Here is a 26,944-nt window from a genome sequence, read left to right as displayed (position 1 = left end):
ATTGACATGACTGTACATAGTATGATGGGCCACAACATGAAAGGGGCAGGGGCACCTTACCCACAACAAGCCTACAACAGTGAGGGGGAACCTTGGAGTGATTTTCTCTTCAGAAGGCCCTACCAACCAAAATTTACCTTCATCATCAATAACAATTTTGGGGGCTTCAGGTTTAGGCTCCTCTTTAGGTTTTTCTGGAGCCTTAGGCTCTTCCTTAGGCTTTTCAGGAGCCTTAGGTTCTTCTTTAGGTTTTTCTGGAGCCTTAGGCTCTTCTTTAGGTTTTTCTGGAGCCTTAGGCTTTTCAGGGGCCTTAGGCTCTTCCTTAGGCTTTTCTGGAGCCTTAGGCTCTTCCTTAGGCTTTTCTGGAGCCTTAGGCTCTTCCTTAGGTTTTTCAGGAGCCTTAGGTGCTTCAACTTTAGGTGTTTAACAGGTTGTTTGTACAAGAAGGAAAGGAGAAAGACAAAGAAAAATTGCATAAATAAAAACAGAAAAACAGAAAAGATAAACTGAATTAAACTAGTTTAAATACAAAGGAGAGAAAACCTCAACAAAATTAAAATAATATTCTTTTGAAACTAGCATGCTGGTAAAATAATATATATACATATGTTTGTGAGGAAAACCAAAAAGAAAAAAAAGATTAGACAAACGCAGGCATGATAGACTTCCACACAAGAAAAATATAACCCAAGCAATCTATGCTGTTCTAGTGTGGTAATTCAAACTCTAAGGTATAAGTCACCACTATCATCTACCTAACAATATCTCTTGAAAAGATTGTATTAATATATAATTATTTTTAGTCTCATTTTCACTTAATCTTGTCATCTTAAATTTGTCTGAAATCTTGTTCTTCTTGGGCTTTTTAAAATCTCTTTTTAGAAGTTTTTCCTTTTAGAATTTTGACTTCTGAACAATTATCCTATGTTTTTATCAACCAACTGTTTAAAAAGGTACAGGCCTACCTTTTTGTTGTTCTTCTTTTTTCTGCAAAATAAAAGTCTAAATGGTCATATGCCTGACATTTATACAAATAATCTTGTAAAAACAACTGATTTATGCTTAGTTGAAAGAAGAACCTTGGTTTAACAGCCCCCTCCCCTCAATTTAATTCCCCCAAGTTTTAAATCTGGTGGTCTAATAGTCACCTCAACTTTCTTTTCTTCTGGCTTCTTTTCCTCTGGTTTCTTTTCTTCTGGTTTCTTTGGTGCAGCTGTATACATACAATGAAAAATATCCATTAACAATCAGATCCAATCAGTACATGTGTATTAAATCAAGGTATATATGTATCTTTCCATTCTAATAATAATGGTACATTGAAGTAGTAATGACTTTCAAGGAACACCATGACCAATTTTCTTAAATACCGGGTACAATTTAAATTCACCATCATGCAGACTCTAATACACATTTAAGCTTACATACTGAACAAACTCAAAAAGTATTGAAAAAAATCCCCCTTTCAAACATTATGATAAGAGTGACTCTTAGAAATTTATGTTGCATAAAAAATTCATGATTCGAATGCTTGTATATAGGACTTTAAGATGAAAAAGTATCTATATGTTATGTAAAAGTCAGAGAAACATCACAAACTGATCATTCCCTTTTTGAGAAAAAACCCTTTCTGGCATCACTAAATACTGACCCTTGACTCCAAGACTAGCAGAACAGAAGGCAGACCCAAATTGGTTCTTGATTTCCACCTTGAATTCACCAGAATCAGCAGGCTTGGCATCAGCTATATAGAGCCGACAGGTGCCCTTTTCATAGGTTATCTTGTATCCATCGGTGGGTTTGATTGGCTTACGATCCTTTGTCCAGGTGACTGTGATTGGTTCTGTTCCCGTCACCTTGGCAATCAGATCCAGAGCTTCACCCTCTGTCACTGATTTAGGGGCCAACTTTTGGGAGAAATTGGCAGGCTCTCCTTTTATTTGTGGTTGAAGAGCTATAAAGAATAATTTTTCACTTTATATTTTTATCTCGCTCTCTGCCTCTTTCACTCTCTCTTATTAATCTGTTTTTCTATAAATAAGATATATTACCTTTCATGTTGATTTTAGCAGTAGATGTGATTTCTCCTGATGGATTCTTAATAACACATTTATAATCACCGGAGTCTGCATCAGTTGGCTAAAAAACAAATTGTTTTGTTAATAACCAGGGTAGAATTTTATTTTATTCTGAAGATCATAATTCCCCTTCCCATTTAAAATTATACACTATATCTATCAATTTATACTTAGATAATAATTTTTAAAGTAAGTTTAAAAAAAAATCAATTTCATTAAAAATTTATTCGAAAAGTAGATTATATGTAGCCAAGCTTATATTTGTCCAGATGTAAAATATAAACAGACTGAAACTAACATTGGCAATTTCCAAAAATATGAGGAAAACCCCGGGGGATTCCTCCTTCACGTCCAGCTTGTAGCGACCACCAGACTTGAGAGGGGAATTTCCAAAGTACCACATGGCTGTGGGTTTGGTCTTGGAGTTGATTTTCATGTCACAGAGCAGTCTCTTTCCGTTGTCCAGAAGTCGAACGTTTGGCATGTCCTTGATGGAGGGTGGGCTCTCTTTGGGTCTACAAGTGCACAATGAATGAACTATACTATACAAATAAAATTGAGTACTGTATACAGGGTTATTTTTCACCCTTTCACACATACAAAAAACTTTTAACCTTTCAAATTAATACTATGTTCTTTGAATTTGTCCCGTTTTAAATTCATCCGACTGTAAGGAGAAAGGGGGCAAGAATTTCCCTGTATACAGTATGTATACAGGGATACATTGTATAACCATTTGACTCTGGCCTCTACGTTTTAATGTTTTTTATTTTTACAAAGACCTTTTACATTTAATAACTGTTCTAAAATTGTAATATAGAAACAAAAGTTTCCTATAAGGGTCTCTGCACCTATAGGAATTTTTTTTCTTTCAAAGAATGATTTTCTTGAGAAACAGTCGACCAGAAGGAAAAGACAATTTAATCGTACTTAACCTGGCTTATCTTGTAATAGGTTCCTGTCAGGTTTCTTTGTAAAGAAGAGAGAATTTCCATTCATGTTGCAACAAAGTAGCAATTAAATAGACATAAATAACTCTGATGATAGGCCAACTAAACGACCTTGACCTTGCAAAGCTGAAGGTGGTAAATTTATATTGCTTTATCTGAGTTTATCTCTATAATTTGGGTGCAAGACAACACTCTTGCATTCATCAAGCTTCAATACCTCCTGTGGATCCTGATATTACTTCAGTGAAAACTTCATCAAACAGATCAAACAAAAAAGACCTAATTTTTCTCTCAAGAATTCAATTAATCTTTGTTAAGTGTTAGACAGCAAAATCTTTATTGCCTTGTCGAGATAACTGGGTTATGAAAGCAAACTGTATCAGATGGGCACTAGAAGTTTCTAGCATTTCGATAAAGGGTTTTAATTTTAACTCTAATTACAAGGTCACATATAAAAATTAATTTCCTTTGCTATACCATGGTAGCCAACTATAATAGTTAATAGCCATTCTCTGTAACCACTTAAACTTCGTTGCCACGCATGGTCACCGATTTTGATGAAACTTCACCCATGCTTAGTACTTGACACCAGAAACAAATGTCAAACAAAATATCGTTGCTATGTGTCTCGGTTGCTATGGCAACAGCCGGAAAAGTTTGAAAAATCGAGATTTTCAGCCACTTTAAATCTTGACTGTGGCTTAATAAAAACAAGAAAAAGCAAACAAACCATTCTCACAAAAACAAGATACCTTGATGTCATTTTTACTGTAAAGAAACTGTTTAGAATATATGTCTAAGCAAGTGGTAACCAAGGTTACATTTGGAATACATTTAAAATGCTGAAATGTGCTGAAAAACACTCCGTATTTACTAATGGTAGGTGTTACATTAACAAAGACCTTTTAAAAACAATGAAAATGTTTGACCTTAAGTATATAAGTATAAGCAATATTATTCTATAAATAACTTTTCTGGTTGCCATGGTAACACAGTGTAACCATGCAAAACCTGTAACTAAGATTCGGTTAATGCTACTGTCTTGAGGAAAAACATGAAAATTCAAGACTGGCAAGTATGCATCATTAGGACCTTGCAACACCAAAACCATAAGAAAAATTGGGTATAATTGCTACATTGCAGTGTTACCATGGAAACAAAGTACCAGTGCTTAAAAGTGAATTATTTTTCGCTGCATTAAGAATTAAATTGCCATTTAATCAAGAAACAAATTAAAGGACTCAGCTTGAATAGTACTTATCTGTTAGAACTGAAGTTGAATATCATATATTGATAAAATTAGATGAAGAAAACAACACTGTTGCTATGGTTACCAAGAAGGGAAAATGTTCGATTTTGTGAACTTTATATCAATATTAAACCCTGTGTGCCAACTTCTTGCATCCACTTAGAGATTGGACGATGGTCAAAATTAAAAGTCAGATTAGCTGTTAATAAATATCAATCATAAAAGTTTTGGGAATCTACATTAAAAGGTACGTATCCAAGGAAAGAAAATATTTTTCGGGTTTTTAAGCATATATTTTCTGCTTATTTCCATAGCAACGCTTTATTTATAGAATGTAATCTGAATTTTTTCAAATTGGAAAACTAGGAGCACACCAACATCTTTAAAAATTGATCATTAATTATGAGGAAATGTGCTTTTTTAAAAGATAGGATCAAATTTAATCATACAGATTGTTACTTTGAAGGCTCTCTTTCCTTGGCAACCATTGCCAACCAAAATGAAATATCATATTTTGTTAATGGTATATGTTTCAAGGTACTTTTTTCTATTATTAGGTCACATTTCATCCCATAATTGCTTTTTATTTTTACCTGTATGACTTTATAAAATTCAATGAATATTTTTTTTACTTTTGAATACTTTGTTACCATAGTAACGTATGTAATAGTTGATTTACCAAACATGTTTATCATGCATTTCAGACATCTAACCTTCAACTTTTGGAAACAGTCATTGCCAAGTTTGCTTTGCCGCAAATGTTTACTATGGGGCTGTAAACATGTTAAAAAATGCCATTTTTCGAACTTTAAAACATGTTGCCATGGTAACTATAAAACATAGCGACCAATTTTTGCCTGATTTCAGTTTAGGGTATCAATGACTTTTACCGTAGAGAGTTTGGAGAAATTCTGAGACTATGCGTGCCACAGCTCCTATATAAAATTTCAAGTCGTTACAGAGAATGGCTCTTAAATGGGAAGTATCATTAATAATCAAGAGTATTCCAATGCCACCTGGATTCTCAGGGATTTGCTTCAAAACATTTCATTAATAAACTGATATCACTAATCATTTGTTAAAAAAACCTCTCTAATTATCTTTTTAAACACCAATTTAAGTACTGAAGATATGCGAGAAAGTAAAATCATTCTTCCATTCTTCCCCAAATCCAGCCAATATTAGATTTATTTTGTCATTCATGATAAGAATCATAACTATAATTTTACATTTCTTTGTGTGTCCAATGTCTGAAATCTGAAATGAGCTCAGTATAGTAGCTTTTTATAAAATATTAATACCAAAAGATATTTGACAGCATTAAATTATTTTCTAACTTTTCTTGATAATTTACTGGTTGAAAAATATGATAAAGGCCAAAAACCCTTTGTTCAGAATATGCTGGCTTTCTTGAGATACTTACGGTTCTAGATTGATGTTTATGGTGGCTGTGCCTTCCCCAGCATCATTCTTAGCAATAACCTTGTAGTTCCCACTATCAGCAGCGGAGAAGTTCTGAAAATTGGCCAAAAATTAAAGGATTTTTTTCTCTATAGACTGAATAAAATATATGTACATGAGTATTGTGGAATTTAAAATTATTAATAAATCTTATTCCTTAAATACTGAAGGTTATCGGGTATTCTTTTTGTAAGATTTATTGCAAATAAATTATAGATACAGGTGTCATGAAAACTGAAAAAAAAAGTCTACATTTCAAAAATTTCGATATTAAAATTGCTATACATACGACCAATTTTCAGTCCTTACCATGATATCCAGGTAAAATGTGTAATCGTTTCCTTTCTCCGTGGAGCGCATCTTGTAGCGAGGGCCTTCTCTCAGGACCTGTGTTTCCTTGTACCAGGTCAAGGTCGGTTTGGGACTAGCATTACAGTTACATTCTACAATCAGGTTCTTGTCCTGCTGAGTGACCTTGGGTTTCTCCTTGAAGGTCGGAGGTGTTCCTTTTGGTTTATCCATACCTGCAGGTTACAATCGTTTATTTTTATGGAAGATGTCATAAAATTTTTTCATTTGTAGGAAAATGATGTTCTAAATCTAGAAGTGAAAATCACATTATAAATAATAATACATTTTTAACTTTTGTCCATATTTAAATAAAAATGCAAGATGTAGGAAGGTGGAAATTGATAAAATCATTTTGTATAACAGATGGGAATAAAGTGGAATGGTTTCAGAAGTGGTAAACATTTGGAGATATCCTCTGTGAGAGACTGGAAACTGGAGGAAGACTGGAAAAAACATGGTGACGGTGATGGTACAGGATCAATAATTATACATAAATCATTACAACATGAGTACGACATCAATGTACTAAACTATCTACTGTATAATAGTACAAAGTAGACAACAATGCAAGTGAATGGTATGAAATGGACTCTGAAAACTGTTTTTGGATGGCTTAAATTCATGGAACAGGATGACATCTGGACTGGTGTGAAGATATTATGAAATGAATGTTAATGAAGCTGGGTAACATATGAATATGGGTAAGACTTGTGTGTGGACACACAGTGGGTTTGTGGTCACACTTGTGTAGTGACAACACCAAGGTTTACGTGGTTCTCACCGATAATCATCGCTACTGCCAGGCCATGTCGAACTGAAAGTGAGTTGTGATGTAAAAATAAGGAAAATCATATCCAACATCATAAAAAATGTATTACAGCAACAGGATCACCTATCCCATGGTAAAGCATGGAAGATATTTTCTTAACGAGTTGTTTCTTAGATGCATCTATTTTTAGCAAAAATTATGGCATTTATGGTCAATTATCCTTGAGCCAGAGTACTTAATATTAAAATAACTAATTATCCTTGTGCATAACCATTATCCCCCTTCACTGTTATTGCTATTAAGTGGTACTACATGTACCAGTACATTCAGTTCTTTCATTTCTTGTTCACATTTAATTACACTGAACCTTGATGGTAAATCAAGCATTCCCCCTCTTACTAATTGTTGTCTTTGGCTGCTTGTAACTGTTTTGTTTTGTCTAATTATGCTACAGTTCTGTTTTTGAGGGCTACTTGATAGTCCTACAAAATGCTCATTCAAAGTTCCAAGGACACCTGCACATAACAAAACCCAGCCAGGAATTTCCAGCCAGGTTTTGACAACAGTATCAATTCTTTATGGGAAAATGCTTCTTCTTGTCATCCCCAGATAAGACGGTGAAAAAATATTATGAAAAACTTGACTGTATCTTACTGCCAGCTGCCTGTATATGTAGCCTCATAAATCTTCCACTGAAGAAAATGTCCCAATAAACTTCAGTTTCTTGACAAGCTACATTTACAAGGCATACCAAGAAAGTGTGCGAAAATGCATATCTTTATAAGTTTACGCTTCATGAATGCTTTGATAATTTGATAAAATATGATTTCAAAGACCTGGTTATGCTAAATTGAGGCAAAGAAGCTCAGAAATTCAAATCAGGCGGTGTAACCTGCATCTTGATGCTTCATCTAATCTGGAATATTTTTAGATCATAAAATAAATTAGGGAATGATTTAGGTTAATATCTCTGCACAGTTAAAGAGAGATGCAAGGAATCTACACTCTGAAGACCTAGATTGATGTTTTATATCTAATTTACAAAAAAGGAGATACTTTAGAACTTATAAAATAATTACCCGGTAAATAAAAAAAACCTACATAATCTATGTTAGAAATCTACCTACAGAAAAAGCAAAATTGTAAAATATTCTAAATAACAATGGAAATTTATCTATTATAAAGAAATATTAATTCTGAATGTAGACTTTATTTTGTTCTCAGTTTATGTATGAACAGCCTTAAATGGAGAGGACAAACTATATTGCTTGCTATCTAAATTTAATTTAGCATTTGTGTCATAAGATTTACCTTGGAAGTTGAGGGTGATGGTGGCATTGGATTCTCCCAATTCATTGACAGCTGTGGCTTTGTACTGACCGCCATCATCCGCTTTTGGATCCTAAAGAAAACAAGAAATTTCACCTTATTATCCATATCCATATTACCAAATAGAGCCTAACAATACAAACTTGCAGTAAAATATCAAATACTGAGTACCCTTAATTTCTCATAATAAATGCTGGAGATTTCTGTGGTCAGTATTTGATTTTATAAAATACCTTTCCGATTAAGTTGTCCAAAAACTTTATACTATTTCTAAGTAAATACATGTATAATTTGGTAAATGCCCTTGGATTCATTCAAATCCAAAATGCACTTGTTATACAGAGTTTGAAACGAAACAAAATCTCTTTTTCCAAATTATGTTGTCAAAAATGAAAAAAAAATCCAGTAAACACCAAAATCTTACTTATCTGCATGTGATACAATAGATAAATTTTTTTTCATTTTAATCAAGTACCACCCTTGATACCATAAAAAAAATTAGGATGAAGAGTACATTCAAGTATACGTGTATCCATGTCATTTACACAAGAACTCAATAACATGGAAGTTTTATTGCAACAAAAAAGTTGTGTATTTTTTAATCTCATAATTGGCTGTGTGCAGTAAACAAATACACTTTGAATGGCATTTGAGATAAATTGGAGTTGACTGCAGGTTTCAGAGTGAGATGTGAAATTTATTTTGGACGAAAAAGCATTTTATTGTAATGGAACTTCCTCTTTCCGTTAGTTTTCAACAAGGAAAATATCTTAAGGCTTGACGCCTATAACAAATTAAATGCATGTCAGATGGTTTCTTTCAACAAGGAATTTATCTGTGGAAAGCTTATCACAACTCTCTGGGTTCAGTTCTAGTGTAAAATAATTAAATATGTAAACAATGGATACCTGCAGTTTTTTATCTGGTATTCATCAATTTTTAGATACACTGTCCTGTCTTTATCTTTCCAATGTCTCCATGCATGTGTATGTAATTACCAAAAAATTGTATTAGGTATTCTGGCAGACTATGTTGACTTGCAATAAATTGTTTACTATATAGATCTGCAAGTAGTGCATTTTTTTTTTGGGGGGGGGGGGGGGGGGAAAAAAATAGGGAACTGCAGTTTCAACTTTGGACAAAAAGTACAGAAATGTGTAGCATGTTGACTGATGTAATTGTGGAATGCATTCAGGGGCCTGGAATCAACTTCTAGACGAATTACAGGAGCATGCTCATTGTGACAGCTTAAAGTATGTGCTTGTTCAACAGAGCAAAGTGTGTTCAATTCTCCATCCCTGTCTAACATCATTATCAGTCCAGCTGATTTAAACTTACAGATTTTTTCGAGACATTCAATAAACAAAATCAACGAAAACAAATTTTTTAACAAACAAGAGTATATCAATTGGACATCAGTCAAGAATTTTCCCATTGACAAGAATAGAAAAGATTTCCTATTTATACGCCATCCCTGAATGCTTCACATAAGCTAGGTCTGTAAAACTTTAGAATCCATTTTGCTGCAATTTACTGCACCATGGAAACATGAAGTTGAAATGAGATCTAAACATAGAAACCAGACATATCATAAACAGGTTTTTATGGGTTTATATACGTAAATTCCCCCTCCCAATTACTTCATATCAGTGATATAAAGTTTAAAGCTTCAACTGCTGGGAATGCATCTTACTTCAAAATATTATGCAATAAAAATAGATTAATAGCCACAAATTTCGACTATAATCTAACTTAATATGTTAGTCAATAGGTTAATGCATTTTTATATCAAAAGGTCCCTTTAATGTTGCTTGTTAATTTTGTTATCAAATAAATATTTTTATCTACTGTTTCTGTCAATTATATAATCATAAAATAACCCACCCCCCCTTTTCCATTACATCAATGCCTCTTTTGCTTTAATCCTTAACAAATCACTTTTATTTTTTTTTTCTGTTTTTCTAGTATTTTTTAATCTATGCAATAAATTCTACACCATCCTCAGTGTTACTTGTAACATGTATAATTATCACTGTGTAGGGAGGGAAGGGGGGGGGGGGATACATGATTAAAATGATCATTTTCAAATGCTGCAGAAATAATTCTTAGCTCAAAAAGGTTCCTTCAAACATCTTAATAATAAAAGCACCTAGTATACATAGGAGTTTTCCTACATGCCTAAAAACAGCTTTCTTTATCATCAGGATTGAGTACAAACATTCACTGCAGTGTAAACTCACCACAATGTTATGCTTTCTCTATGCTAAACAGGTTTCCTTAAATGACTGTGTATTCCCCTATCTTGGCAAACACCTAGTCTTGTCTTCATTGATAAACCCGATTGTGTAGAGATAACCTTATTTCCTTGTTCTGTGGATCCTGATAAAAATTATGCTGCATCCTTTCTGCTGCACCTCCCACTATAATTCACATTCTCCCCCTTCATCTTGATAAACTAATTAAGTTACAAAGTGTTTATTATGGGAAAACATAAAGGGAGATAATGATACAGGGCTAACTCATCTGTAAAACAATCACTGTTAGTTTAAAATAAATCAGGTATTTATACTTTATTTCCTTTTGAATTGCTTTATTTTGAATCCCTATTTCAAATTTATCAAAAAAAGTTAAGGCCATACTTATATAATTGTGATGAACTCATCAACATAAACAAATTGGCAAGTAATTCAAATGTCCACCTAGAATTAAGTTTATCATATTTCCACTTTAAATTTCACTTTTAAGCTCTATACAATCCTAAATAAAGCTACTTTTATGTTTGTGTTTTTAAAATCGTTTTTCTAGTTCTTTTCTAACCGTTTCTCTTTCACATTCTTTCCAAGACATTAGATGTACAAAATTACTTAATTCTCTGTACAACTCATTAATTCTTATCAGTTTGGCTGCCATTAAACATTATCATGTCTAGAATGAAAAAAGTTTGCTTATAGTCAGTATTAAGATAAATTAAGCCTATGGATGTAATTCCTAAGGGAATAATCCTATATTCATATCAGTTAATAAAAAGTGCAGAAAACTAGAATTTGATTTTCATGGGGTATAAATCTTACACGGATCATGAGCAAGGCTTACATATTTTTTCTGCTGATTATACTAGGCAAAATGCAGTGCACCTTAAATTGGTACTACTCTGTACAATATCTACATGTACATCAGTGATTTATATATCAAGGTCAGAGCCTCTGTAGAAGTTCTTGCCAAGCCCTGCCAGATATCCAGTGAATGTTTAGATACCAGGGAAAACTCTCCTGACTGCTATACCAGAGACAAGCATCTTTACAACTTTTCCTATATACACAAAACTGCTCTAGCTTTTGTTATTAATAAACTGCTGAGGTAGCACAAATTAATCTGCTTGTAACCAGCCAGAAGGGCAAAACATGGAGACTTGCCACAGAAAAGTATCAAAGTGACAAATATCATTTCGTGTTTTTTTGATAGGGGGAAAAAATCAAGTCTTGCAGTGTTTATTTTTTTCTGCACCTGAAGGCAATCAGAGTCTGACTGGGTTATACATAAAGCAATGATACTCCTGGCAATGTTTATCTGTAATGAAGTAATATATTCATGTGTACATAATGATCACTTAGGAGAGGGGGAGATTAAAGACTTCGTACTGGCCACCTCGGTGATTTACATGCTCAGTACACAGATGTCTGCCTCTGTCAATAAACATTCCTCTACTGTACAGCTCTGTACCTATACCCATACCTACAGATTAATGCTGATCTGACTAATTAATATGCAACTAAATGAGCAAAACAAAGAAGCTTCAAAGATGCATCATTCATTGTTAAATCTTCCACAGGTGTTTTGACCATTACATTTTACGTTTAAATATAAATGAGAATGTGTGTACTTTTCTTTTATCTTGAGATTCCAAGATGTCTCATCTAAGAAGTAGAGCATGAAAAAAAAGATAATAAAACTTCATTAAAAAAACACACAAGACAAAATTTTGAATTCTTTCCTATCCTCTTGGAGTTCTTGATCAGCCCTATGATAAAAACAAGGTGACTGAACTTCACACGAATTTGATAACCTCCTCATGGGAACTCACCCAAATCAGGAGAGCCAATATCAAAATCCGTCATAAAATTCCAATTAAATTCAAAAATCTCACTTGACTTCCTATCATTGTTTTAATCCAAATTCTGATTAGCCCTAATAAAAAAGTGATCATTTTTATCAATTTGAGACAAAACATCTCGTAAATCTCCAGGTACTTAGTTAAGAGCATTTTACATAAAGAAACAAAAATAAAAAATAACCCCGGAGCACTCTAACCTTCTAGAAGATTAATAAAATGTTTTCAACAAGAAACATTAAAAATGCTGTAGTACCAATTTTACTGCCTTGGGGATGCATTAATTTTTAAGTTTATTGAATAAGAACATTTTTTTTCAGAGTGGAACTAATCAATTTTGGCAGTTGTTTAATTACCTGATCAGTTTACATACACTAATGCTTGAAGTGTGCTACCTCACGTAAACTAATAGAATGCGTAGGAGTAAGGATGTTCATTTTTTTATGTATATGACACTATACCCCAGCAGTGTTTGATGCAACTCGTTAATGGTTATGGCATTGATAATCAGATGAAGTCTTACTACAGAAGTCCATATGAAGGTTAATTAATAACAGAACATCTATATAGCCATCCAAAATAGTTTAATAATTGCATTATTTGAATGTTAATTTGTTCATGTCAAACTTGTTATATAAAAATGAAGTCAATTATTAAAAGTGCAATTCCATTTCTTTTTTACGAGTAAATACACAAAAATACTTAGTTTTCCTGTTGTTCCATGTTGCCTACACAGTAAATCATTGATAGACAATCTTCATTACTTACACACTGAGGGGAGAGGAACAGCCTCTTCTATAAATCCTAAGAAAGCTCTCAGAAAATTCACTATGTAGAACACTAATTATTACTTGTGAATATGACTGCCAGCTAACCAAGAAATTGCATCATCGTAATGTTTTGAGTGGTCTTTTAAGTTTCCACAGCAATGCAGAGATTTTAAAAAGAACAGTAGATTCCATTACTGCTCAAAACTAATTGTAAATTGCCTATTCATTCAGATATTCAATGTAAATGACAAAAATTATGTGTTTTCCATTATAAATGAATTGGTTTTCTCAACAGATTTTTTTCTGCAGTGCTGTTGTGCCAATGCTCTTTCAGGATGTTGAAAGAATGAACTTTACCAACAACCAAACATTGAAATTCTTATAAATTTATGCTTTTTATATCATTCTAAAATCTAATAAAATGGCACTGAATATCCTATAACAAGATATATCTTGTGTTCATTCCACACCTATCTGCACTGATAAACATGCATTTATCACTTGTTAAAACACAAAAACCAGCAGAGACCCTTCATGCCAAAATGGCAGTGACTATAAAATCCATGTAAATACGAAACGTGCTGAAATAGTTATGACTTTATCAGCTGTACAAGGGGAGATGAGAAGATACTGCCCCCAGGTAACTGGTCACTTAAAAGTTCCCAATGAACTGTAAGCATGTGAAATATGTGAAGAATCTAATTTTCAGAGAAAAGAACAGCTATGTTATGCTTATCAAGAATTGTCAGAATACCATTTCTGTACTTTTGACTTTCTTTGATCCTAAGAACTGAACAAATTGTTAAAATTAAAACGAGCAATCAGGAACACACATATAGTGAACTTTAGTGTTTTGAACACTATCTCAAATACCATAGATATTTTGAAGTAATTTTAAAGTACCAATCACCTTTTCCTGAATTTTTTTTACCACTATATCTCAAATCCTCAAAAATTTTGAATTTTTTTTTCTAGACCCATTAAGTCAAGGATAACAAAGTTTGACTGTATTTACATCATATCTAATTCTACCCCAAAACCAAGTTTCAATCTTTCCACTTGCAATTCTCAAGTCTTCAAACTCAAAACGTTACCTTGATGGTAAGAGTGGCGACATATCTGTCTGGTCCCGAGGCGTCCTTTTTGAGGGCGATGATGTAACGTCCCCCTGGGGTAATCTCTGTATTGTCCCTGAACCACGACAGCTTAGGCTCTGGTTTGGCCTCCACGTTACAGGTCATTAAGAGCTGCATTCTCTCTTGTTTGATGGTTGGTTTTGTCAGGAAATGAGGTGCTTTGCCTTGTCTACAATAATGATTTTCAAATTGCACATTTCCTTCATTTAACCATCTTCTTAGCATTTTTTTTTCAAAAAATTAATTCTGTTGATTTTATATAAACACAATTCTAGTGTAAATCTTGATCACTGCTTTTATTTTGTAAAGGATTTCTTCTTAAAGTCAGTTGCGTAAAATAAAATGATTCTGTATACATGTTTACATGTTAAGAATAAAAAGTGTCTATCAAACAAATTTATAACAACTGTGCATCTAGCCACTAAGTAGATACAGTGTATATAATATCTCATCTGTTATCTGATGATTTTTGTCGACTAACAATATGGACTCAGTTTTTCTACATTGTAAAGCTGCCAAAGCTATCCAGGAATCATTTACGTGTTTTCCCCTATGCTTTTAAACCTTTCAGACATGATTAATGTAATGTTTCTCCTTGTTCACTGAAGAGCTTCTTGTAAACTCTATAGTTTCCATAGTTACATGATGAGCATGTAAACTTATGCAACTATATTATCCCCATAGTGTGCAGGTGTTGCCATTCAAGATTCCCACAAAAATACTCACGGAGGCTTTTTCCCTGAAAAAGAAAAATATGAAATTAAATCTTAAAATTTCAAATCCTTTTCTGATTCAAACCTTATGTATATGGCAGTAACCCTGACAAAAACATGAAATAATTTTCTATTGTAGTTTTTTTTATATACTTTTCTAATTAAGTCTTAAGCTTTTAAAACTTTTTCAAAATCATCTCAAGTATCCTTGACAGACATTCCTTACCAGCAGGAAGTCATGTTTACTTAACTTTTCTTATTCCCTAAAGTACCGTGTCTTCATGACAAAAAAATTTAGAGCATGCCACACAAACAGCTGGACAATGAATAATATACCTTCAAAGTTCAGTGTGATGGTTGCTGTGGATTCTCCAAGGCTATTTTTGGCCACTGCTTTGTACTCCCCTCCATCTTGCATCCCCCCACCAGATATCTCCATGGAAGCATTGTGGGTGTTTTTATCTGTGGTCATTTTCATGTTGTATCGGCCACCTTCCTTTAAAACTTCGGTTCCCTTGTACCAAGTGATGGTGGGTTTGGGGTCTGCTGTCAGTTTGCAGTCAAAAATGATCTTTCCCCCCTCCTGTCGAATCGTCGGCTTGGTGGTGAATTTAGGTGGCTGTCCTTGTGGTTTTTTTGATTCATCAGCTGAATTTCAAAGAGATAAACTCTTTAATAAGTTAAGGTGCTATGACAATCCCAAGTTCTGTCACTTGTAACAAAACATAGTGAAATGATCCACAACTTTTATCAGGTGTTTCGAAAGAGAAAATAATTGGTACATGCTTTTCTTGAGAAAAAAAATTAGGCAATTGAAATAATATAAATTTAAAATAAATACTGCGGTCATAAATCATTACTTTTCTTCATTCTCTAAACAGTTGATAACTTTATATTGCCGTCCACTGGTCAATGTAGTTTATGAATTGGGGTACGTTACATATATCTAAATTTTGAAAATCATTATACTAACTATCAAAATTGAGTCTGATAGTAGCATTGCTTTCTCCTAAAGCATTCTTGGCTGTGACTTTGTAGTTTCCAGCATCTTTTACGTTGACATCATTGATTTCTAGTACCAAGAGGTACTTCTTATTAGGTTGTGGATCTGTTCGAATCTTAATGCGACCTGCAAAATAGAATATTAATTAGGTTCAAAAAAAAAGAAAATCTTTTTTTTTTTTAAATAAAATTTCAAACTGTCAAACTAGTTAATCTGATGATGACTTAATTTCATTACATGAAATAACTGATGTTCATTTTTACAAACAAATATGTTTGTGTTTAAAGAGAAAGTTAACAAATGTTTCAGCTCATAAATGAACAGGTACATCAATTTTACACTCAGCAAAATATCTGTTATACAAAAGAATCTCTTGATATTGTTCCTTATTTTATCATAATCCATAAAATAAATAAACCGGTTAATATCCGGTAACAAATTATTAATAAAAACAAACCTCCAGGTGTAATTTGCTGTTCATCCTTGAACCATGTAATCTGTGGGGCAGGGTCTGCCGTGAGTTGACCTTCAAACAACAGCTTTTTACCATTATCTGCTTGTTTGGTGACAGGTTTCTGTATAAAGTTTGGAGCAATTCCATCTTGTCTAGAGAAAGAACACAAAGCAGACTTCAACTAAGCATTAAACTCAGGATAAGATTCTATCTACTGGAATATTGGTTTCTTACCATGTTTACATAAGTTTACAGTCAGTTTAAGAAAAGCAATAATGTCTGTTATTTCTTTTAGATTCATGTGTCATTTATCTTTTGCTTTCTTTGCTACTTGTGTCTAAAAAATCTAGTAAATTTTCCACTCTGAAAGCTAACAAATTAAATGATGCACTTCAGAAATGATTGTAACAGTGTATTTCTATCACTCTGGGAATTGAAAATAAATTGGAAGTGGCAGAAAAATGCAGGTGGATGAGAAAAGATTAAATATTTCCACCCATCACAATGTAACATTGGGACCGAAGCTGCTGTTGGCAAAATGAATGGAATCTTCATGATGGTAATTCACAGCTGTTGTGATATGGAAACTATTGCAAGAACAAACTTTAGCAGGTGTTGATTTCAGGGGATCACGATTTAAACTATAAACAATATGTGAGGTAGCCTTACCATGAAGCTCTCACTGCCACTGTGGGAGGTTCTGATATGGAGAAAAATTATCAAAACAGACACTTTGTAACGTGGTGCTTCTTGTCTCCTAATTTATACAAAGCATTGACGATACAGGATATTTTTATCTAGCATCCAAATTTACTCAAGAATGATGGAACTTGCATGTCAACTCCCTGTTCCAAAACAATATACTCTTGATGCTCAGATTATCAGCTGATGATGTAAATCTTAGACACTGTATATATAAAAGTGCTTGCACTTTAGAGAGAAATTAGATAATACCATTTCTCATTGTTTTAATTAATATGTGGCAATTTTTGCTACTGTTATTTTGTAACCTAGTATTGTGTTGGTTCCAATTTGGATTAAAATTATCATTTTCTCTCTCTTGTAGTTTTTGTAAAAATTTTAAGGCATTTGCTTAGGTTGACACAACACACGAAAAATCCCTTATATGTTAAATTTTATTTCGATGATGTAATGACACCTTTAAACTTGAATTGACTATAGAAGAAAAAAGATTATAAAAATATTTTAAATACAAATGAAATGTGTTTTTTTTGTGTAACATAATGTTATAGAAAAAGACCACAGTAGAACACCGATATGAGATTTTCTATTAGTTGAATGATGGTGAGAATATATTTCTCTTCAGAAGATGGCATGAGGGTGCCAAATGGTTCTTCGACTGTTTATGGAGACTAAAGAATGTGTATCAATGAAATTCCTAGATTTAAGTCGGACTCATCCAACTTCATTTTCAGCAAAGATAAAATGTGACGCTATTTTAGACACTTTGGCGTTATAATCCATGTGCCGTAAGGTGATACAATACATGGCATAAAATCTCATAATTTGTTTATTTATGCATATATTTATCTAAAATTTGCTGTGTATATTGCTAAAATATGTACTAAATAATACTAAAATTTCATGTTTTTACACACTCAAAAACAATTAAATATATAGGCTACATTTTCTGATTAAAAGATGTGTTGTGAAACATAATGCTGTAAGTGCTGTAAATGCTTAAAGACAATTAAAAAGGTATTTTAATTTATGTAAATTGCAATGTCAAAAAAATGTAACAGAAATGCATTGCATAGAATAATTTTCAACAAAAAACAAACAAATATAATTTGTATACAAACATGTAGTGATGTACTCAGTACTAATACATACAATGTGTACATATCGTTTTGATGAAGAATGCAAATCCCTTCATATCTGGAAAATTTTTCCTATAATTAAGTCTGATTGCTATGCGTTCTAAATGATCAATATCTGACCCACTGGTGAATGTTAGGTATAGAAACAGTTATCTTTACAGATCAAAGGTTCTGGAATTAACAGCAAGCTGGTTTTCAGAATAGAATATAGATGAATGAAATTACATGAAAACAAGAATGATGGAGCAAAATAGTTATGGACAATTTGTACATGCTATCAATCAAATCAAGAAAACATATGTATAACTAAAAAGCTTTTGGTGTATCAACGGGGTGAATTTATGGCATATTGAACATGTTGAATACATGTAAATGGCATTGATCATGATAAATGAATTGAAGAAAATGCAGCACATGCAGACTAACACAGTTAATGTTTGAAATAATACTCACTGCTTTTGACTACCTGTAAAAGTACAAAGAGAAAAATAAGGAACAAATATCATAAACATAATGGATAAACACTTACATCAACACTTATAAAAATTCTACATTTTGTATAATGGTGATCTTAAAGGACTTTTACTCTAAAATGCTAAAATACTACTATTTGCAATTCTTGTTCATTACCAGAAATGAATTGTAGCAGTCATTGCACTTTAAATTATTAATTATCTTTTCAGTAAAAAATCAACATGATTTACAATTTTAACACAGCATGTTCATACTCATAAGTACTTCATATTGAATGGTTGGATTGGTTGCAGATGAACTGAAAAGTTCATTGCTGTGAAGTGTTATAAATCTAATAAACTTTTTGGTAAAAAGATAGACTAAACATATATTCTTCACAACTTGAGAACTAATTTTGTTAGAAAGTATGGTCATTATATACTGGTAGGTACCTAAAAATAAATTTACTGGTAATATCATGATCAAATATAAGAAGCATTTAAAGTACAAAAACTATGTTGAATTAAATCTAAGCCCTTTGAACTCAACACTTGTACTCAACTTGCTTATCTTTGCAACAAAATTAACCAGCAAACAAATCCATGCCATCAATTTATTTATGGCAAGAAATCTATATAATCCACTGGCAGATTTAGAAGGAGGCCCCTTTTGAGTCCAAAAAATACACAATATTTGATGCATCAATGTTTTTTTGGTGTGGCTGTCAGTGTCATTGATTTGATGATCAATATCTTTAAGCAATAGATCTTTAGCTTGCTGGTCTAAAAAAAGAAATTATGACCAGAGAGGTGCAGTGCCACCCAAATGTTGAAAAATTTGTAGTGCTGTGCAATATTAATCATTGATCAGTTACTTAAAATTATTTTTTTTTGTCACCCAATTACAGCCTAATACTTATCACTTTTACCATTTTCCCTACAGAAACATTTTCACTTGTACATGTATATTTTTTCTCTCTCAGAACTCTTTACTTTGTGTTAATAATTTTAGACTACTTATAGTTTATCGCTATGCTGAATTTATTATAAGACTGAGAACAGAAATTAAGTTATATAGTCATTGATTTGATAATCAATATCTCTAAACGATAGATCTTAAGCTTGCTGGTCTAAAAAAAAAATATGACCAGAGAGTCGCAGTGCCACTCAAATGTTGAAAAATTTGTAACTATTTATATTAGGCACAAAGCTGCACCCTTTTCTCCATTTATTTCTGTATCAAAATATTTAACAGTGTATTACTACTAACTCCTACATAGTACAATAAAACTGTATTTACAAGTACATGTACAAAGTACATTGGAACGAATTGCCTTGCAACTAAAATGGCAGTATATAAACTACAAAGTCAAAATTTCCGATGGTCTCAATTTTAGTCCCAGAAGGACTATTTAGGAATGTACGGTTTGAAATATTTTGAGAAGGCAGCTTAAATATTCAGATAGAGACATAAATGGTTTTTATATGTCTCTGATTCAGAGAAATCAATCGCTAAAAAGAGCAATGTTTCTGCACAAAATTAAGCACAGCGACTGTAACTCTCGCAGTCTCTGGTCGTCCATCAGCTATAAATGTGCAGCTATCTTCTCTAGTTCTAAATTAGCATCATTTACCTGCATTAATTTCATTGAATTTTGAATTCTAATATCGACTTTTTAGAAGTATATAAATATGATTAATGTCTGCTGCTGCATAAATTGATAAAATCAAAGTTCCCGCTTCAGCAGGAAGTAGAGCTCGAGTAATAATTTGCAAACAATTCCCGGGCAACTTCGAAAATCCCGGTAAGCACGAATGTGCTTGAACTCAAATTAATTGTCTGAAAAATTAGCTATAGCAAATAGGATTTTCTGTATCATTATGAGTATCAACATTTCTATTTCTAACACTTTGATTTGTTTAATTATGTTTGAGAATAACAAGAGTACAAGAATGTCAACAAAAAAACAACAACAATCCGCTACTTTTGTTAAACAGAATGGTAAATTAGAGGTGGAAAATTAATGTGACCTCTAGTTGAAATTAAAGATCTATTTCTCATGTATAAGACGTATCCAGATTTTTTTCCACATTGAATTATCTGTCTAATCAAAAAGAGGAATGCGGCAAATTTGCCCTAGGCAAATGGGTACTTTGACGTCAATACGATTTTATCCGCATTTGAGTTGAGACTTCCTTTTCAATAGGGTAAGGAAAGATATTCCACAAAGGTAGCTTATTATCTAATTGATTCCAAAATTATTTAAGCAAATGAGCATGGAAATTATATTCAAGGGATAATTTTTCCTGAAAGTTCCAACATTCGCAAAATCAACGATTATCATTATATACTCGTACATCGCAACATTTTGAGGCATATGGAAACAGACTTTTAGTTTTTACGCATAGAATTTACGAACCTAGTAAGCACCGATCGGTACAGAATTTGAAATATGTAACAGATAAGAAGTTAACTTTTTACGTATATCAACGCTTTTATCACTTTTTTGGAGTCTGGGACAATACGGATTTGGAAGGAACTGTGATAGGGTGTGTTAAATTAAACTGTGTTAAAGAACATACTGCATCGTTTGTATTGCATGGCAGTTGGTAAATATATACCGTTACATGTATAAGATACATATTCATAAATAGTTATTGGTTCCTCAATTATGGACCAAACCATTAATTTGATCTACTATTTGCTGCAAAAAGTATACCTAATCCTGTCATCTTCAGGACAAACCCATAAGAACCTTCTACATAAAGTGAAAAAAAAAACCTTTGGTCTTACCACTAAAGTTAAGGTTGATAGAGGCCGAGACTTCCCCAAGTTTATTTTTGGCCACTACTTTATACGTCCCAGCGTCTGCAGCAGTGACCCCTAATATATCCATCATTACATTGTATTTGTTGCCCCCGGCGGGTTCCACGCGCATTTTGATCCGGTTGGACTGCGAGATAGGTGTCGTCCCTTGGAACCACTGTATGTCCGGTTTAGGGGATGCCTCCAATGTACACTGAAAGACCAGCTTTGCGCCATTATCCTCCTGTTTTAGAACTGGTTTCTGGGTGAAACGTGGTGCGATGTCGTCACCAACCCCCATTGTTGCCCACTTTTAACTAAAAGAAACAAAATTTCTTATATTACATTTAGGTAAAAACACTCATTGAACATTTAGCTCGGCAACGACCTCCCGAGATATTGCCTATAGATAATAAGTACGTACATCTGCTTCCTCCGAAGACTTTGAGACGGCTTGCAAAGAACAACTATCAGAATAAATGCATTACTACAGGGACAGCGATACCCCCTGGGGTTAAACCAAATATCAGTAAGTCACATGTGTATAGCATAATCAGCTACACGTGTTCATTAAGGATGCTAATTAACTGTGCATGCAGTGGACATCAGAAAAAATCTACTGAACTGGTTATATCACCCTGTTAAGATATGACCCAATCCCCCCTCCCCCTCCACCCCGACGTCCCTACACCCAAGGCGCGTTTTATGAAAAAAAAAATTCAAAACAGAGAGAACCATTTCAGATTCTTGCCATTAACCTGATTTGCTTCTATGTTTTCTGTAACATGCCAGTGGATTACCAAATTTATTTAAAAACAGATAGCCGATTTAACACCTTTCTGTAATTTAGGGTGCCATTAATTCTGTAGAATCTGACGTTTATGACGATTTTGCCTGTAGGTTCACTGTGCAAAAATTTCAAAATGAAGAAAAATGTAAAGATTCCCACCGCCAAGAAAAGAATCCAATCAACTTCAAAATTATACAATAAATCAAAGTTTACAACTATACCAAACAACATATCAAAAGTACACCAGCATTCAGAACTATTACATTGATTTTAATACAAATGATTTAATTAACAGAGATGAAAACATCATTGCAAAAAAATATTTACATGTATTTAATGAAACAAAGCTTGCATCCAAGAAAATGTTCCAACTGCTTCTGATCAATCCATCACGTAACATTAATGGCAGGGTTAAGAAGAACAAAATCTTATAAAGAAATTAAAATGCCATTCATTTAATATCAAATAATTATATAGATCTGTATCATGCAACTCACCTAACCGTTTAAAATCGCGTTTTCCAAATCTAAGAGAAGATATGCAATTAAACGATCTAAATGGCTCGATTCCGCCAGTATGTAATTTTCTCAATCATACAGATGTTAGAGGGAAGACCCCGAGAACATAAACGAACGATCCGCGTCTAACATGCACTCGGTAGCAATCAGCACAAGCATAAACATCTAGAATATTAAATTGCTAAAAATGTAAATTAGTGTTGTTGTATCCACGGGGTGCTTGTTTTCCAGTTTCCAGCCACTATCTGATAAATAATTTGATCTCTCGCTGCAAATGAGATACCGCCTGCCCAATAATGTTTATTTTTCAACTAATTCTTTTAATTTGTAAACAAGCAAAATTGCCATCATGCAGTGGTCTAAATACATTCGTGTCGTGCTAACAGGGTTCGAAGATTATTTTGAAGGTTAGTGATTTGAGACGGTACCAATGGCATATTTTTGGAGGTTTTCATCATGGTCTTGTATTCTTTATAACTTAATTTATAACTTAATTTTAAAAAAACATGAAATCAAGAAGCAAGAATCAATATAAAAATTATAATAAAAAGTTCTCATACCCTCTAATATCAAAAAACCGGGGCGGGGTGGGTGGTATATTTTTAAAAAAAAAAAGACTCATAGACTCAATGAATTAGTGCTATAAAAAACTTTGTTTTTTAACAGTCATGACAATCTAAATAAAATATGATTGTTACATCATTTACGAGTGTATCAGTTTAAAAAAATCGTGAAAAGTGCTTGCTTGGCAAATTGTTTAATTTGCGCCTCATCGTCTGCACGAATGCATATTGCCTCATATATATACTTTGCAATTGTGCTATAATATTTCGTTGTGAGATCTTTTCTTGGCTCCCATAGATAGCAGCCAAACTTTCCAGAAAGCAAAAGAAAAAAAAAAACCGAACATGAGATTGATGGCGCACGCGCTGGTCGTCTGCCAAGCATATGCAGAAATCTGTCATTGTTTCCCTTCCCTTGTGAAAAGAAATATGGACAAAAACAAAACATTTGGTAAATTAAAATTTTCCTGTTTGCAAGTACACAAGAATCTAATTCTGAAGGGAAAAAATGTAATTGCCAAATTCTGATCCAAACTCAAAGATCCAATACATTTTACAGAAAACCCCTGCTATGAGCGCATTATGTACAGAGAAATGCACTCCTGTTGCCCTCAGTGTGCATATTTTATCTCAACAAAATTTCGAGTATAATTTTTTCGTTTATTAGAACAAAAATCCACTACCAGCGATTATCTACATTTCCTTCAATAATGCATAGTACCATAGGAAATATACAAATTCCTTCACATCAGCTTTGAGATCAAAGAGCATACTAATTGAAGTATAACAACTATCTGGCAACATGTCCAAACGGTATTATTAAGAAATTATCCCATGTAAATTACTTAGATCTAGGGTCCGAAAGAATATTATAATTTTTTTGGTTCCCCCGAGCACGCACTGTAATTTCATTTACCTGCCAGGAAACAGGTCGAAAGCAGAGCTCAAAGGTACCCTGTAGAGACATCATTCATTGTCAGGTTTAATTAACAACAGAGATTGGCCAAGAAAATTGCTGCTCTTGTCTTTCTGCGAAATCACGAAAGAGAGAGAGGAGAGAGAGAGAGAGAGCTTTTCACTTTCGAGGCAATATTACTTTCGGGAGCAACATTTTTTTCCGACGTCTAAATCTTCCGAGAAATTTCTGTTTTATCAAAGAATGCATGATTCCAATAACAAACAGATTTTGACAAAAGAAATACAACGGTTTCCCATGTTCTGTCAAATTGATTGGTATCTGTGAAGATCTGCACTCAAGTTAAACATTACTTGTGAACTTAAGGATAACTGTACCAGACAAGAAAAATAAATAAAACGGAGCGAAAAAAACCAACCCCCGCCTTGATACATTCAGGTTTCTTGTGGGCAGGGTCTGTTTTGTTAGTGTTGGCCTGCAGTCAAGCTAGACTTTCGATGGAAATGCAGTGATAAAATGAAGACAGTATTAGAATTAAATGTTGATACATCTACCTTAGTTAGTCCTAAAAAGAAATTCATTGCACATACAGCCGAGAGGGATAGAAAGGGGGTGAGAGAGGTCACAGATTGTCTTCTTTATACCATAATATGGTATATCCTTACAGTTTCCTAGAAGGAACGCTGGACGCTAGAAGTTACATATTATAACTCTGGTATAACCCTTTCCTAACTGTTTCAAACTTTTCCAATACTTGCCAAGACCTCATGATATTTCAGGTGTATGTAATCTTCATAATATGTAATTATATAAAAGTTAGGAATACCACGCATAAAGCACAGTACACCGGGGTGATAACAGCTATTTTTGATTTGATCTGGTAACTTGTATTTCATTAGTGATGGGTCAATCACCTAACTCTAATTACTTCCACTTTGGCAACTATACAGAATATCTGTATGCATCACACAAAATGACAAATTAGAGACACTGATCTCACAAAACTATCATTTCTTGTTATTTTTGAGGAAGAGATGACGTAGCCATTGGCTCAGTGGTTCAGGTGGATCAACTTTGTGGTTCGAATTAGAGAACAGTCCTATTAATGTACAAAAATGGCATTGGTTAATCTCGAAAACTTTGGATATTTTAGGTTGCCCACAAAGAACAAATAAATGTTAATATACTTTTAGTTCTTTAAAATTTTCTCATAGGTGTCAAAAATATGATGCATTTGTATTAATATACAGTGATAGCAATATCTTTGTTGTAATAGAGGTTATGCAAAGCAAGCAATTACTGCAAAATGCTTTTATCACAAATCTACCGTGAAAATTTAAACGTATTCTATTTCAGTATAATGATATTTGTAGTAGGATACAACACTTACAAAACAACTTCAAAGCCATTGCATAATATGCTTACGTAAAGGCATTATATGTACAAGCACTTAAGTTCAGCTCAATTTCACGTTAAATTCAACAGAGGAAATTCTGGTGCGCTCCTAGAGTCAGACAGAGAAATATTACAAATAAAGATAAACATGATTGTTTTTGTGCATTCCATATCGATGTCTAACATAAAACCAAACGCCAAGTTTGTTACGCTTCCCTGCAGGAGAAAAGCTATTTTGAATTTTTTCGACAGGGTGCAGTACTTTATAACAGCTGCAGAGTGATAAATTTTAAATAATCTATAAAGAAGAAAAATATTTACATGAAAAAAATATTTGTTATAATTATTAAATTTTCCTTAACATTTAATAAGTTTGATTTATTTCCATGACAACCCATTAAATTCCGCCTCTGGAAGCAAAAGAACAGTTTTATTTGTTTTACTTTGTTATCAAGAACACATGCATAATGAGTAAAAGCATTTTCGTTGAAGAAACTGCGAGGTTTACCTGATTGTTGTGTTTATCTAAAGCTTCCGCTCTGAAAATGAACTCAAGTAGCAGACGATACCACTGTTTTCTGATTTAACGTATAAGGATCTTGGACACAAGTGATTGGATAGCACTGCATTCACTGATTAATAAGCAAAAATTAGTGACATTACACAATCATAAGAGAAAAGTTCTTCTAGAACTTACCAATATCCAACAAGTAAAATTATTCCATAGACTGAAAGAGAAACCTGCATAAAAAGAGAGAACTAAAGAACAGGCGATAGTCGTATTCTCAGACGGCAGCCATGAGGCTTTCAGAGTGGAAGTAGATATTACAAGTATGCAAAAAATCCCATTTTTTCTCGAAGAAATCTAATATCACCAGCAACGGTTCCCATATTTGTATCAGCCAATCAGAGGGGGTGTCACTTCTAATCACGGCACGCGTGAGGGGTTGGGTCTAGACAAAATTACAGTTTGCGTAATGAGTAACTGGCAATACATTGATATTATCTAGAAAGTAGGTTGAAAACATCATCGAGAGTAGCAGTGCTTTTATTCGCTTGAACTTGTGTATCTATTTTATGCAACAGGTCTTGTCGGTGACTCTTTACGCAACGGTTCGTGATGGTGGTAGTCAGAAATAATATTTTGGGTATCATCGCCTCTTCCCAAGCCTAAGCATACACTAATCGAATTTTCATCATTCTTGCATCGTTTCTGCACACCCTGAATAATGCTGATAACATTCGTGAGGAAAAACATATTTCTGATGGTGAAACTTTTGACGAATCGCATT

The 26,944-nt window shown here is 33.3% G+C and overlaps 1 protein-coding gene across 1 annotated transcript in view; it reads right to left on the bottom strand.

The window, feature by feature from the left end:
- LOC134274912 (twitchin-like) overlaps window positions 1-26,505 on the bottom strand; it is a 77,563-nt gene extending 51,058 nt beyond the window's left edge. The window contains exons 1-18 of the mRNA XM_062757151.1: window positions 26,350-26,505; window positions 21,459-21,787; window positions 18,666-18,678; window positions 16,375-16,523; window positions 15,888-16,043; window positions 15,251-15,562; window positions 14,928-14,940; window positions 14,160-14,370; window positions 8,170-8,260; window positions 6,871-6,903; window positions 6,048-6,262; window positions 5,701-5,792; window positions 2,377-2,593; window positions 2,052-2,139; window positions 1,652-1,954; window positions 1,149-1,213; window positions 966-987; window positions 138-413 (exon numbers count right to left, since the gene is read on the bottom strand). Of these exons, the coding sequence (XP_062613135.1) occupies window positions 138-413; window positions 966-987; window positions 1,149-1,213; window positions 1,652-1,954; window positions 2,052-2,139; window positions 2,377-2,593; window positions 5,701-5,792; window positions 6,048-6,262; window positions 6,871-6,903; window positions 8,170-8,260; window positions 14,160-14,370; window positions 14,928-14,940; window positions 15,251-15,562; window positions 15,888-16,043; window positions 16,375-16,523; window positions 18,666-18,678; window positions 21,459-21,771 (2,569 nt within the window). The 5' untranslated portion in view covers window positions 21,772-21,787; window positions 26,350-26,505. The remainder of the gene's footprint in view (window positions 1-137; window positions 414-965; window positions 988-1,148; window positions 1,214-1,651; window positions 1,955-2,051; window positions 2,140-2,376; window positions 2,594-5,700; window positions 5,793-6,047; window positions 6,263-6,870; window positions 6,904-8,169; window positions 8,261-14,159; window positions 14,371-14,927; window positions 14,941-15,250; window positions 15,563-15,887; window positions 16,044-16,374; window positions 16,524-18,665; window positions 18,679-21,458; window positions 21,788-26,349) is intronic.
- Window positions 26,506-26,944: the final 439 nt, after the last annotated feature.

The sequence above is a fragment of the Saccostrea cucullata genome, unplaced genomic scaffold, assembly GCF_032062105.1.
Source record: "Saccostrea cucullata isolate Sc308-1 unplaced genomic scaffold, CSIRO_AGI_Scuc_v1 ctg469, whole genome shotgun sequence".
NCBI classification, from domain to species: Eukaryota; Metazoa; Mollusca; class Bivalvia; order Ostreida; family Ostreidae; genus Saccostrea; species Saccostrea cuccullata.
The sequence above is the reverse complement of the archived record's forward strand: the minus strand, read 5'-3'. Positions and strand labels throughout refer to the sequence as shown.